This window comes from Tamandua tetradactyla, chromosome 20 (assembly GCF_023851605.1).
Source record: "Tamandua tetradactyla isolate mTamTet1 chromosome 20, mTamTet1.pri, whole genome shotgun sequence".
NCBI lineage: Eukaryota > Metazoa > Chordata > Mammalia > Pilosa > Myrmecophagidae > Tamandua > Tamandua tetradactyla.
The window spans coordinates 26355459-26371085 of NC_135346.1; the positions used below are offsets into that span (position 1 = coordinate 26355459).

The 15627-nt window shown below is 41.1% G+C and overlaps 1 protein-coding gene across 1 annotated transcript; it reads right to left on the reverse strand.

The window, feature by feature from the left end:
- Positions 1 to 3001: 3001 nt before the first annotated feature.
- On the reverse strand, positions 3002 to 15002 carry GRXCR2 (glutaredoxin and cysteine rich domain containing 2). The gene is made up of 3 exons (XM_077138055.1): positions 14667 to 15002; positions 9138 to 9365; positions 3002 to 3184 (listed from the first exon to the last, which is right to left on the reverse strand). The coding sequence occupies exons 1-3, from the start codon at positions 15000 to 15002 to the stop codon at positions 3002 to 3004; spliced, it is 747 nt and encodes a 248-aa protein (XP_076994170.1).
- Positions 15003 to 15627: the final 625 nt, after the last annotated feature.

Below are 15627 nucleotides of genomic sequence, written 5' to 3' on the forward strand. Positions count from 1 at the left end.
TTGATATCTTTTTTTAATCTCCAGTGTCTTTGAGCAGCTAGAAGCAAAAATTTGAAATGGTGGAACTGTAACCCATAAATTTGCTCTAAAACTACTTGTTAAAATGTGCTTTGGAATTTACTGCTTTTTTGTAGATATGTTATTTTCACAGTAAAATTGTTTTTAAAAAGGAATAATGAAAGGATGGTTTTGATAGTTTTATATGTATATATATATAAAACAATCCAACCACCCCTTTTCACCACCTCCCCTGTTACCACAATGGCCCAAGCCACCATCACTTGTCACCAGGATCATTGCACTAGTCTCCTACTGGCCTCCCTGCTTCCTCTCCCACCCCCTATTTCTTCTCTTAACACAGTAGCCAGCATGGCCTGTGAAAACATAAATTTGATCATGACCCTTCTTTTCTCGAAACATATAAATGGCTCCCCATTTGTATCAGTTGGTGTCAATCGGGAAAACAGAAAGCACTCCAGATATTTCAAACAGAGGGAACATACTATAGAGAACTGGTCACAAAGATTAGTAATGGCAGGAAACCACCATCACCTGTAGGCTGCAGGAACAAAAGGAAAAACAGTGGTACACAGAGCCAGCAATCGCAGCCACTGAAGTGGCTACAATTGGAACCGAACTGCCCGAGCTGGCTTTTCCAGCTGCCCCAGCTGCCATGCACCTAAAGCTGCCAGGAAACTGACTGTAAAAAGCGGAAGCCCTCTTCCTCCCTCCCACCATGCAGTCTCCTGGTAGAAACTAACAGGAAGCTGGTAGCGAGGGGGTCGGCAATGGAGTTTGCGGGGTTCCTGCTCTAGCAGTCAGAGCAAGTATAAAAGGAAAATGGATGGGACTGACAGAAAAAAGATGTTATCCAGAGCAGTATCTCACTCTCGATAAACACAAAAGTTCTTACAGTAGCTTTCAGGGAATGCTCCCCTCTCTCCTTTCTCTACCCCCACCCTTTCCTCACTAGCCTCACTTCCCCAATACTTGACCTCTTACTTCACTGGGCTGCAGCCACATGGCTCCTTTGCTGTCCTTCAACCATTGCCAGGCTCTCCCTCCTATGAGTCTAGCACTAGCTGTTTCCTCTGCCTGGAATAATGTTAACCCAGAAGTACCTTCACAGCTCATTCCCTCATCTCCTTCAGGCCTTTGCTTAGCTGGCATCTTCTCAATAATGCCTTCCCTGAAAACTAAGTTAAAAGTGTAACCCTTCCCAATCATCCACATTGTTTTATTTTCCTTCAAAGCATTTATCACTTTTTAACACACTATACATTATATGTCTGTGTGTGTGTATGTGTGTATTCCCCCACTGAAATGTAAACTCTGGGGGGCAGAGATTTTATCTGTTTTGTTAACTGATGTATCCCAGTGCTCAATACAGAAATGTAATCCTTACCAGATGCATTTATTATAGAATATACAATGCAAAATATTAAAAGCTCTGAAAGGCATGGGCTACGGGAAAAAGGCCAACATTGCTTGAACTCTTCTTCTGAGAAGCCTCCCTAATTCCATTGAGGCTATGTTAGGTTCTCCTTCTCCATGCTTCAAACACTACCTATTATTCCCCTATCCTAGCATTTCTCACAGGCTATTGTAATTATGTGGTTATATATTGGACTTCTCCACTAAATTGCAACTTCCCTGAGATATCAAAGAGAAGGCATCCATCTGGGTAACACTGCACATCAAGCTCCTAGGGCTGCATCCTGCATGTCGTGGGGGCTCAATCAAGAAACCCTAACCCTGGCTACAAGAGTACAGGCAAATTAATCAGGGCTTCAAAAACTTTAATCTTTTTTATTAGAAGTATTTATATTGCCTGAAAAGCATTGCAGTTTTGGATTATGTTAACTGCTGAATATCAGAGAGTAACAAACATCTTGAAAAATTATTAAGTTATGAAAATCAAAATATTACAGAAAGCAATGCACGTCAATGCATAAGAGATTTTACAGTGTTATTCTCAAGGGGCATGGGTAGTGGGTATTAGAGCTACAAAAGTTCATTAACAAAAGTATTTTTCTAACTTTATAACGAACTTTAGGAGGAAAGCATTAACCTTGGTATGTAGTATGGACAGTAGCAACATAATTTTCTAAAAAGCACCCTTGGTTAGTTTTTCTTTTAGAGGTTTCCAATAGAAACTTATTAAATATTCACAGTCTTTATGAAGAGATCATGACTAGATCTTGGACTTAAGATAGATTTATTTATTTGGTAATAACTCAGGGGCTGGAAGAAGTCATAACATGCACATACATAAGCACCAAATTTGTCATAAATAGCTTTGACTTGGCTTCTAACTTTAGTAGCTAGAGGCAGGCAGAAATGTCTTATTTCATCTAGTCCTAAGAAGCACTATTTCTTGCTGCTTGCATGATTACCCAAGCACATCACACAGGAGAGACTCAGGACTTTGAAAGGAAAGGCCTCCTCGTCTTGCCCGTCTTCGTACAAAGCACTTACATGCTGTTTTGCTTGCAGTGGACTGCTGGCATGTCCAGCATTGGGTATCCCTTTCCTCTTCTGTTTAATTAAAAATTCAATTTCAACCAATAAGGATTTGGGATGCATATAAGCAACAGGATTTCCATTCATCAGAAACCCGCCTTTCTCACTGCATAATTTTGCAAAACAACTCCCAACCAGAAAATGACTTCAATCTGCTGCCTGAAGTATACATTTATTTGTTCACTAGCGCAAGGAGAAAACTGAGCTAAGTCAAATGAGATACATGCACGCATTCCTGGAAGGATAATTTTAGAACCAGTTTCAAAGCAGACTCTAATTTGAAAATGCCCCTGCCACTTAGACCCACGTGGAGATGTTGCCAGCCTCACGAAATGTCATTAGGTAAGTGAGTTTTGCCAGGGATGGAAGGGATGGCAGCCATGGTGGCTTCCTTGCTGGGGGATGCAGGAGGAGGCGGCAGCAGTTTATTAGAAATGTTGGGGAGGGGCGAGAGAAGCAGACATGCAGAAGCCTCGGGCTATTGATTGCAAATCTGGCAAGGCTGCAGACCATTCTCATTGCAGGCAGGACACCTCAGTGCCCGGTAGGACTCCTTAAATCTGTTGGCCAGCATGGAGAACTTGCTGCCATGGCACAGAGAGCAGGTGGCACTGCCCGACCCTCGGCAGTGAAAACAGTTGTCCTCGGGAAGCTCCCCTTCCTGCAAGAAACATTTCAGGGTTTAGTTACAGCAGCAGTTCAAGTCCATCACTCACATGCAGGTCAAAACAGCCCTGAGCTGCAACAAAGGCCAGAGTAGAATTAGAGTAAAACCCTTCCCACAAATGCGAGTAAGGGTACTAACTAACAGCCTGGAGTAACCACAGCAATTTTATCGCAGAGGATTTTCCTGGGGATATCTCTAAGACAGCATGCCCGGCTGCCACTTCTTGCATTCTGCAGCTTTACCTTCTTCATTGCCCTTGTCGCATCTGACATGATGGTTCTGTAAGCTCTGCAAGGGCAAGGACTTTGTCTTCCTCATTGCCATATACTAATAGTGAACACTTATAGCAGCCTGGTAGGTGCCGAGCACTGTCCTAAGAGCTTTCTGTATGTCAACTCATCAAATCTGCTGCAATGTCAAAAAATTTGCCAAAGATCCCACCACTTGGAAGACAGGGAGGCCAGTTTGGATCGCAGGGAGTTGCCCCCCAGAGCTCCTGCTGCTAACCACTATGCACATGGGCCTTCACTGGAGTTGCCCAACAGTTATTCCCAAGAAAGATTGTTTTGTGTGCCTAAGAAATTGAGCAAATGAGTGACTCGATGTTAGAATCCTTCGAAGCTCACCTCTGAGTTCTTGCAGCACTTTATTCTCTTCCAGAGCTGGGCTAAGGCCCCAAGATGGAGAGCTCTGAACTCGTGAGTCAACCGTGTGACATCGAGGCCTGCCTCTAACATCAGCTGTGCATCTTGGATAATTCCCTTAAGTCTCAATTTATTTATCTGTGAAATGGGAATGATAATGCTTATCTCTCTGGTAGTGGGATATTAAATGAGAGAGTAGATGTAAATGCCATAGTATACTGGCACATTCCCCATAAAAGTTAGTTCACCTCTAAGTGTTGCCAATAAGTCTCCTGTCCTCTACTCCCACTCTCCATAAAATGCCCCTTGATTATTGTCTTCCTCTTCCCTAAGACATTTCAAGGAAATTGGCAATGTTTTTACTGACCTATATAGATTGGGAACCTTCCAGAAAATAAGAGTGATACCCGATCAATAGCAGATGAGTCCAGCATTGAGTCCTGCCTGTCCAGTTCACCTTCCAAGCATTTCTCAAATCCGTCCAGTTTTCTCCATTCCCACAACCACAATCCTAGTCTGGTTGTCCTCCAACATCTGGCATGAATTAAGTGTGATTTCGCCCCTGCCTCTGGTCTTGTGGGATGTTCTCCCCATTGATGCCAATCTCATTCCGGTGCCTTCTGAGTGCTTGGCCCATAGAAGGTGCTCATAATGCGTTTTGTGGAGTAAACACATGAATGAACTCACTCCTGCAAACTCTTTAATGAACACTTGTCCTCCAGATAAAAAGCTCAAGATAAAACCCATCTCCTTACCTGATTCAAATGTGGACTCTTCTTAGATCAGGCTCGTGTCCTAAGGCCTCTCTGCACTCCGTCTCCCACAGGCTTTCACTACTCTCAACCCAGCCAACTCCTACTTGTTCTCAGATGCCAGCCTAGCTGCACTTCACCCAGGAGGGCTTTCTGGACTAGGGGCCCCTCCCATGGCTTCCACAACTGCCCCAGTAAGGCACATCTCATACTCCACTGAGGTGACAGGAAGCCCCCTGGGCCAATGCCTCTGCTCCATAGCTTCCCTGTCATCCCAAGGCACAATATTATTTTTTGTATATTTTCTCATTGACTAAAAAAACCAAACAACAATGTCTGGAGAGCCCTTCCTGATCTTAAATTCTAGGAACTTAACAAAACAGCTGAGGACCATCGGGTAGCTCTACCCAAGTAACACATCTTTCTTTTACAACCTAAGAATAAAAAATAATCTCTGAAAAGGGAGGCATAAGTTCTGAAAATAGGTCCATCATGCAGCAAAGTACCTAAGAGGGCAATACATTTTATTTATTCTGGATTTAAGGAATGGAAGTGATTACTCAACTGACAAAAGCTCAAAGGATATCTTTTCACCCTTTTGTTAACATTTTATTGATAGTTGACATCTTAATATGTAAACAATGGGAAAATAGTTTCTTCCCTTAAGTATTCAAACTAAATATGCTTGCCAAAATATTCTTAAAGCAAAGTGCCATGTCCATTTTTTCTGCCAAATCCATAATGCTTTATATTTTGTATGTGATCTCAGTGAAATTTGCCAAAGATCACACAGGGAATTGCCCCCCAGAGTTCCTGCTGCTAACCACTATGCACGTGGGCCTTCACTGGAGTTGCCCAACAGCTATTCCCAAGAAAGATTGTTTTGTGCCAAAACAGATTGCCAAAGAAAGCACAGCAAAATCCCACCATAATATTATATATATGATCCAAAAATTCAATTGCATAAAATGCTGGGTCAGATTTTCAGAGATTAATGAAATGATGTGGCAAGCTTGCTGTAGAATGAGAGCAAATAATCAATCAGATTGTATCTTATCTCACATGATCATAGGGGGCATTATTAGTGTTTCCACAGGAGTTTCCATTCTTGCCCTCAGTTACCAACCTTCTTTCAACCACTTACACTCAACATCTTCTTTTTAATCATTCAATTAACTTAACAAACGTTAAGCCCCTACTCTATACAAGGTATCCCTGGCATAAGGCTCTAGTGCCCATGTTCAGAAAGGTTTTGTTTCAAATTCTCCGCAGTGCAGACTTAGTGGGAAGACATCGAGCCTGGTTGTAGAGTACAACTCATGTTGTAGAATCCGACAGGTCCACCCAGCGCACCTTTTACCAGCTCCATGACCACGGAGAGGGGCCTTAGCTTTCATGGCAGACTCCAAGGCTTGTGGGACTCCAAAGATGGTGACCAGTAGCACCAAGCTAGAGGTTGCAGTGCAAAGAGGTTATGATTGTGAGACTGGTAGCCAGATGGACCTGAGTTTGCATATCTTGACCCTACTACTCTCTGGCAAGTTACTTAACCTCTCTGAGCCTCAGCTTCTCCAGCTGCCTCAGCTTTTCCAGCTGAAGAATGGGACAAATAACAGCACCTACGTCAGAGGGTCCTTGTGAGGATTAAATGGGTAACTGCATGCAAAGCACTGGGCAAGGTGCCTAATACAATAAGCGGCAGCTATCGTTGCTATTGTTGTTTCTATTACTATTATTTCAAAGATGGGACTGCATAAAGCATAAACAGGCCCAGGTGATTTACGGCACCACATCCACTGAGCAGAGAAACATTTTTTTTCCCCTTCCATATCTCACTGAATGCTTCAGTATGATTATTCTCCTCCTTTTTTTTTATAATTAATATAGAAGTTCAAGCACAGCCTGGCTTTCAGCCTTGCCCTGCTTTTTCATCAAGGTTCCTACTGCTCCCTGTTCCATTAAGCAGAACAAAGAGTTTCTTTTTCAGAAGACGCCCCTTGATGTTCTTTGGCCCTCTCTTTTAGAATAAAACTTGTCCAAGCATTTACTGCATGAAGGATTGGGCAAACAAACAACAATTTAAAGCAGAGTTCAAAGAATGGGCAATGATGTATAACCTTTCATAGCAACCTTCTGCTGCACACCTCTGTCCTAGTTTATGGCATTACAGCTAAAAAAACCACGGGTATCTCCAAATTGAATTTAAAGGAAATTGTATATAAGACCTGCTGTTGCCTTTTCATTCAGGCCTGCAGAGACCTGCATTTTATCCTTTCTGGCCCTCTTCTGAAAATATATGCTCGTACAAGTTACGATATGGTATGAGAAATAATAGAATTAAAGCATTTTAAAGGGGCATTTTAATGCTTTGGATCCACATGTTCAGTCTTCTGCCTACTGCCATTCCTATTTCTTAACAGTACTAAGAAGAAAACAAGAGAGCAAAGGCGGAATACTTCTTACTGAAGCAGGATAAAATAGGACCACTGCAAGTTCCTTGCTTCTTATCTAGTTCCAAAGAAACTAATGTAAACTGCAAACTTCAACTGCATACTTCCTGGGACAAAAATTTCCCCTAAAGCTCCCAAACCTCCCCAAATCATAAAAGCTTGTAAAATTCTGGGCCCAAAAGAAACTCTTAGTTAATGACAAAAAGCATAGGGTCATAAAGATTGCTAACCATCTGCCCAAAGACAAATTTTAGGTATGTGACAACAAACCACAAATGTCGCTAGCTGTCTCATCCTAGAACAAAGAAGACACCTTATATTCAAAGTTACTATGGAAATCTGCCACCAGTAAAACTTTCCTGTAAAACAAGCTAACCCGCTCCAGAAGTGCCTGTCCCTTCTTTGGGCACATCAGCGTTAACTCTCTAACGGGTATTCTCTCTCCTTGTCTCTAATAAACTTTACTGCTTATTCCCACTGGCCCTCTTGTCTCTAAATTCTTTTAGTGTCAAGACTAACGAACCTGGATTGGGGCTCAGCTGGCACCATTGCCAGCAGGGCACTGGTTACATTACCAGCTGGCACTCTGGTCCCAAATTCCGAAAGTCTTTCCACAGAGATTTAACTAATACTAAACAACCATTATATTCTGGGCTCTTTCTTTTTTTTTTTAATTGGACCTACAATATAGTGCCCGACATAACCTTGGCCCAGGCCCTCAAGGATGAGACGTGCCAGTGGGTAGCAAACATTCAGCAAATAATCACGCAGATTTATCTAAGAAGGCAACATGAGAAGGGGTGTGCGGTGCTCTCACAGGTCCATATAGGGCATTTCATCCCCATGGAGACCAGGGAAATTTTCTCAGAGGAAGTGATGCCTGTGCACAGACCGGAGGGGCTGATGGCAAAGGGGAGAGGATCCGGGGAACATTCCAGACAGAGGGAATTAGCCTGTAGCAGGAAAGAGCTAGGATCATATGAGATGGTCAGTGTTGTTGGAGTGGAAAGAATGAGGGTGGTTGTTGAGAGTCAGTGGATTTGTGAGGTGAGAGAGATGAGATAATAATGACTTTGACACCTCTGGCCTAAAGCCTACACTTAAAACTGGGCCGCGACTATCTTGGTCCTATCCTCTAAACCCTCTCAGGCTGAGGGTATCTCTCAAATGGGAGGATGCCCCTGTCCCTTTTGTCACGTCAACCCATAGGAGGTGAGAGTGCATCCCACAGAAAGCCTTAAGTCCCAAAAGATGGACTCCAAAGAGGGAGAAAATTCATTTCTGCACCTACCTAAGCTTTTAATCTCATACCTTACATTGAATAAAATTGCTTCTCTCCCCTGCAAACCCTACACCATGAACTAATAACTAACCCTCCTTTCCCTGTGCATACAGTGAGCTGCCGGAGCAACAGCTTCCAAGGGGGGACTACACACCTCTGAAGGCTGTAAGGAAGAAATCACCAGAACTTGTATTTTATAGTACTTTTATCTAAAACTAAGCATGAATTTAAATTTTAATATAAAAAGCAATTGCTATAGCAATTTTTAGTAAACTAGTTGACACGGCACCCTCGCTCAGTCAGGCAGTCATTAGACAAATGACTAGCTAGTTATAAGACCTCAGGGGCCTAGAGTAAGCCAACTGAGTGGTAGTAACTCAGTAGGGTTGATGGTGGCACACTCATTTGTTCACTGATTTTTGCACCTTTAGAACAAATTGGTCAAGCCACATTGCAAAGTGAAAACAAATATCTAATCAGATCTCAGAAGAAGTCAGCCAAAAAAAAATTGTAATTATGAGTATTTGAATGACAGATTTATAACCACTGTTTAAAAAGCACCTTTCAAATAAAATAAACTTTAAAATAAACTAACATCTTTACCATCTAAGTATTAATAATCTTCTTTTCCCCACTTATGTAAGGCACCATTAAAACCCTGGGTGAGGTGGTGCAATGGGGGCTCAGTGGCAGAGTTCTCGCCTGCCATGCCAGAGACCAGGGTTTGATTCCCAGAGCCTGTCCATGCAAAAAAAAAAATCAGAAAAAAACGCTGGGGGAGGGCCAGCACAAGGGCACGGCAAGGCCACCCTGACGCACCTGTGCATTTTGGTTGTGGGAGAACGTGCTTTCTGTCTCTGGCAAAGTTCCATCGTTCTGGTTGTTGTTTCCATAGTTTTCTTCTTTGCTCATGAGAGGCTCTTCCTCAGCCTCCTCTTCCTTCTGGAAAATTTTCCTCATGAAATCTCTCTTGTCCATTGGGGTTCGGATGATTTTCAGGTTATTCGTGTAGATGATTATCTTTCCAAAATCTATAATAGGTGGGGGCTAGAGAAATGGAAAATGAGCAGAGAACCTTCACCATCAATCACTAAATATAGCCTAGTAAATAGGAGAGCAAGGAGCTTCCACCACCCAGTCCTTGTGAGCTGGTTGGACTCCAGAGCTACAGTTCTTTCCATGGTTTGCTTGCTCTCCCTGGAAGCCACTGAAATCTAGCTTCCTTCTTCATGTTGATGCCAGCCAACCAAAGCTGAACGAGTCATGTAACTACAGTGTAAGATTCTGGAGAGCAGAGCCCAGGGTTTCAATTCCTACTACCTACCATTGTATCTGATGTAGGGCTGGGCATGGGTGCTTAATAAAGGCAAAGAAAATAAATTCGGGGTTGGGAGTGGGGGATAAAAATCTCTCCAAAAATTTCTATACTTAAATAATAATAATAGTAGATACCATTTATGGGCACTTTTTGTGTGTCAGACATCATGCTGAGCATTTTATAAACATAACTTCAGTTAATTCTCCCAACATTCCTGAGAAGTAGATGCTACGATTTCCACATTTAACAGGTGAGGAGACTGCATCGCAGTGGGATTAAGTGCCTTACCAAGGTTATAGAATTATGCAATGTCTGTGGCTTGGATTTGAACCTAAGTCTGTTTTGCTCTAAAGCCCATATTTTTACTACCTAAACCACACTACTCAAAAGATTTCTTGTTCCTTCAAAAAAAATAATAATAATAGGATCATAATGCATGTATTCATTCATAACCTGTTTTTTTCCATCATCCATATGGTATGAAAATCTTTTTTGTCAATAAGGATACTTCTATAGCATAATTATTAATAGTTTATGTTCCCTTGTACAGATTTACCATGTGTTACTTAATCTTTGCTGAGGAATAAATTTGGAGAATACTGTAATAGAGTGGCATGGCAAGTCAATGGTTAGGGATTACTTGACCAAAAATGCATAGTTTCACCCAGAGTTAGGACAGCTTTGAGGGAAATAGCATTGGATCCCAACTCTACTGTCTGCCTATTGTGTGATAGAGGAGAGTCATTTAACCTCTCTGAACCTCAGTTTACTCATCTGCAAATGGGCTGTCATCCATCTGACAGGCACCACCAAAGTCACATTTGTTATTAACATTTTGGAAAACTTGTGTACTGGTTGGTAAATAGGTGCTGTCCTGAGACCCCTGAGTGCCCTCCTATTACCCAGCCTCTCCTCGGACAGACTCTAAATCCATCACCCAGTAATTTAAGGGTTAATACTTAAGACCGCAAGTCTCAGGACCCTGCCCCAGGACTCTGCCAACTTCCATGCTGATTGGGCAATGTCCTTGTGGTTAAATATTTGGACCCTCATTTCTGAGGCTAATCATATTAACTTCTGAGAGGAGCTGCAAAGAAGAATATATGAAACAGGGTTTGCAAAAGCTGAAAATACTATGCAAATGGTGGGTGTTGTTGCTACTGTTATTAATTAAGATCGTCTTCTACATGCAATCGCAACCATACTATGCAAGTAAATTTCTTGGAAGGAAATATATTCTGCCCTGCTTATAGGACTACATAAACCAAACCTATTTAGAAGCTATAATTAAGCAGTCTCATGTTTAAAGCCTTCCTACATTGTCAGGACCTGGCTTGAGTAGAACTTTAACATTCAGGTCCTTTCCCTGAAACACCTGTGGAATTTTCAAAAATTATTTATTAAGCCAAAAGCTTCCTACCTGGCCCTGTCTTCTCTCCCTCTCTTCAAGGGATCATGTGGCAGCTTCCATTCCCTATTGTTTTATGCACACTGGATTCCTATTTCACACTCTGGACTATCAGTTTCTGAACATCAGAAGATAAGGATGGTGGAACTTTTGGAAGGTTCTATTTCTACTTCCAGTAATGGCTGAACAGGTTCAGTTACTAGGGAGCTTTTTCGCATCTAGAACTGATCTTTTAAACACAAAACTTGCAACATGGTAAAAAGAATCTGATCTGAGATCACCTGGTCCAACTCCCTGCCTCTAAGCTGGTCAAAGTCTGAGACCCCCAGTATAGTAAATTTGTTTTTAATATACTCCAAGGAAGAAGGGTCCCAAATCACCTGTAAGGTGTCCTTAAAATTCAGTCACCTTGACAGCCAAGTTCTTGCTGTGTCTGAGGACACTTGCTGGGTGTAACTATACTTCACATTATCTGGTTACATCCAATTGCCCAAGAGGAACACCCACTCTTACATTACAGAGGGTAGGATGGTCCTCCCAGCATAGCATCATATGCAGTGGGGTATCTATAAATACCCTGGCGACAGCAGCAATGTGCCTAGAGATAGCTGTTCAGGCTCCATTGAACCTTTCCACTGCTCAGTTTTTACATGCAGGAATGCCATGTTGGTTCCTAGAAACTCAATGGGCTTTGGAGGCAGACAGACCTGAATTCAATTTTCATTCAAATGTTGTTTGACAGCTGTGGGATATTTGCAAGTTATTTAACCCCCATGAGCTCCTGTTTTTCCAATCTGTCAAACCCTCTCTCACAGAATTGTCGTAAGATGAAATTAGGTAATACGTATAAAGTAGGTGTTTGGTAAATGTTACCCCCTTCCTCTTCCCTTGCCTTATACCATGAAACTTATAAACTTAACTGATTTCAATTCCTTGAAATATTTCAGTTGTTTCTAAGCATTTTCTTCCTCCACAACATGAAATTAAAAGATTCAGTGGTTTCTTTGATAAGAATCTGGTCATTGTTGCAATTGTAGCTAGGATTTACTGCACACTTACAATGTGCTAGGGATATCCTAACTGCTTTTTATGTATCATCCTTTTTAATCACCACACGACCACCTTAAGTAGATACTTTTGTTATCCTTATGACTTTGAAGCTCAGAAACTTTAAGTGATTGGCCCAAGCACATATAATAAGTGAGTGGAATAAGAAATCAAGCCCAGGTTTGGCCATCAGAACTTTTACTTTTAATAATTGTGCTTAACTGCTACCAAATGTGGCCTAATAGCCAGCATTTATTTTACAGTTGGAATCACCATTGCAAAATCATGACTTCCCAGGTTTATTTGCTTTGCTTTTCATAAATACCATTTTGATAATTTCTTTCAGAGGGTGGACTGCAGCACTCCATCCTGGCTACTCTCATAATCAAAGACCAGCTAAGATTGGGGTCTGGCATTTGATCAAGCAATACAGAAAACAAGGATAATAGAGCTAAGCAGGAATCAAACCTTTAGTAAGGCCCCTAGAGTGCTATATTTTAACCGACTGAGCCCTGCTTCCATGAACGCTCATTTATCTGGTTTTGTAGAAGAATTTTGCTGGTCCCTGTTGAATCATACATTTAAAGAGGTGCCAAATTTGACACATAACTTATGGAGGTCAAGCATTCCAATATTATCTATTGTGGCCTTGTATAAGATTTGTAGTAACTACAACTTTGGGAATTCTGGAGCTACAAGTAAAATATACTTAGAAATACTTTATAAAAACCTAAAATTGTGGAATTGTAACCCATACCAAACTCTGAAGTCTGTTCTAGAACTAATTGTTGTGCTGTGCTTTGAAAATTTATTACTTTTTTGTATTTATGTTATTTTTCACAAAAAAAGAAAAAATAATCTACTATGATGATAAAAATATATATTTTATTCCTTCCAGCCTCCTATATTCTGGAGCAACTAGAAGGAAAAATATGAGGTGATGGTATGGTAGCCCATGACAAACTCTGGAACCTGTCCTTTAACTACTTGTAGAGGAGTGCTTTGAAAACTATTGCTTTCTTCTTTCTTTGCTTTGTATGTATGTTATATTATACAATCAAAAAAGTTTTTTTTTAAAGAAACACAGAAATACTTTAAGACATAGCTAAGTAGCTAGGACATAATAAGCACCCCAAAAAATGGTAGACATTTTTATCATCATCATTATTATCATCATTATTTTTATATAATAACTTTACTATCTAAAAGGGAGCATCCCCCAGGGCAAAAAAGCATGCTGAATCAGAAGACCAGAGTTCTTACTCTGACTCTGCACCTGAAGGTCCTGTAGTTTTGTAGAGTCCCTTAACAGCGCTGTACTGAATTTTCCTCATCTGCAAAATGGGAATGAACATACTTTGCCTTTCTCCCCAATGTTGTAAAGTTCCAATGAGATGATGTGTGAAAGCACTTAGTAATGCATAAGACATTCCACCAATGTGAAGGGTTGTTAATTCCAGGCCCATTTAAAATAAAAAGAGAAACCTGTGTTATCTCTGATAAATGTAGACACGTCCATAATTATACTTTTACCAAAGCCAACAAAGCCAATACATTTGCCTGCTATAGATATATTGTCTGTTCCCTTAGGAAACTAACAACAAAAATGATTAGGGTGTAATTATCTGGATTTTACATTTTAAAGATAAGAATATATCCTGGTATGCTATTCATTAATAACCTGGTATGTTAAACAATTATACTTAATCTAAAAAACCAGAAAAAAAGTCATTCATGAGCCCTTTAAGTAGAAAGCAAATACACCTCTCCTACTAGTTTTTGGAAATCAGTGACTATTTTTTAGGTCTTCTAGCTTAAAAGAAAATCATGCATGGGCTTTTCATTGTCCATGGTATCGGTGGGGGGAGGATGTAGAATAATTGAAGTTCACAGATAATATACAAGCTTCAATTTAACTATTAGTTCAAACTTCTCCCCCATGTAATATCTCTCCTAATTGATTTGCTTTTTACCATCTCTTCCCAGGACTCCAACCTCCCAGTGTTCATGCTAATGAGCAGTGGAAAAGCAACATGCCCATATACATACATACATGCATGCATTATTCTAAGAAACAGGCAGCAGAAAGGAGATTAAAAAGATGGAAAACAAACAAGCAAACAAGAAGTGGATAAACCACAAGCTAGATTACCCGCCACAGAATAATTGGAATAAAATGAACACCTTCAAACACTTAGTACTTTCAGAAGACAGAATGACCCACTGCAGCATAATTTTCTAAAACAGCTGTCTGGCAACCTCAAAACCACCACACCTCCAAAGGCAATCTAATTTACTTACCAAGAGAACCCAGCAGAGACCGAATAACAATTTATTACCTTGGATGGAATTTGAATGCTATATATGCTCATTGCACTTCCTAATAAGTAGTCAACAAGCAGATTGTTTTTGTCCCAGAAATATTATTCTAATAACAGCTTCCTATTTGGTGCACCTGTGGCTCTGGCTGGTAGCCGAGCATGCACGAAAAACAAATCTAAAGTATTGAGGTGTTTCTCTAAACACATTTTCGGAAGCCCTGGCCTTAAAGCTTACACACCATGCACACACCAACCTTATGGTCACTGGTCTTGAAGTCATTGAAGAGAGGCTGGCTGCCCGCCAAAGTGTAGGCACTGCCCTCCCTGAACACACTGATCCTCTGAGCAGTCAGTTTAGGGGAGCAGAATTGGGGCTTGGGGGCTTCCCCAGACCCATAAACACCATCCATTGGTTCAAGGGACTCTTGGAGAAAGCTGTGAGGGTACTCCTCCTTAGGTGACTCTAATTCCTGCCCATCCTCAAAGACCTGCTTCAACACTCGGCCGCTGTAGGAGGAGGAGATTTTAAATCGCACTTTCCGAGGTTTGTCGTCACTCTTCTGGTTCAGCTTCTTCTCGGGGTCCTCCATCAGCAGGAATTTCACCCTGCGAACACCAGGATTCAGTGTAGCCCGAGAAGCTTGGGGCTCTGAGAAAAAGGCATTTTATTTTCTCTCCTCCTGAGTATAATTAATTCAACTTGGTGCTGGGGTATGCTCAGTTTACACAACTGACACCACAAATTAAATATTGATAAACCCTCATGAAAAGGCAGGCGATTGTGGGTTTAGGGCATGGTTGGAGTATAAGACAAGACTGATTCCCCTCCTAATCCCAAACTCACCCATGTCCTCACCCTGACACCGGCTTTTCTTCACCTGAGGATGAGTAAGATTCTTTAGACTGAGTAAGTAACAATTCAATAAGGATCAAATACTCAGAAAGCAAATGTCTTATTATTGTTACCAATAACTATGATTTAGTAAGCATTTAATAAGGCCAGAGATTTTTTTTACATGCATTATCTTACCTAATCCTTACACTAACCCTGCAAAGAAGATATTATTATCCCCTTTTTACAGAGGGGGAAACTGAAGCTCAGAGCAGCTTTTTAATCTGTATACAGCTAAGTAAGAGAAAGAGTGAGGAGTCAAACCAGCCCAGGTGTATCTACACTGAAACTTGGTTGACCGAGTTGAAAATTTGCAAACTATT

Bases quoted from the DNA above. Each gene is read 5' to 3' on its own strand.
- GRXCR2 (XM_077138055.1), bottom strand. From the start codon at position 15,002: ATGGAGGACCCCGAGAAGAAGCTGAACCAGAAGAGTGACGACAAACCT. The intron at 9,366-14,666 runs GTTGGTGTGTGC...CCATTTCTCTAG, and splicing joins TCAAGACCAGTGACCATAAG to CCCCCACCTATTATAGATTT. The intron at 3,185-9,137 runs GTGCGTCAGGGT...TGTTTCTTGCAG, and splicing joins CCCACAACCAAAATGCACAG to GAAGGGGAGCTTCCCGAGGA.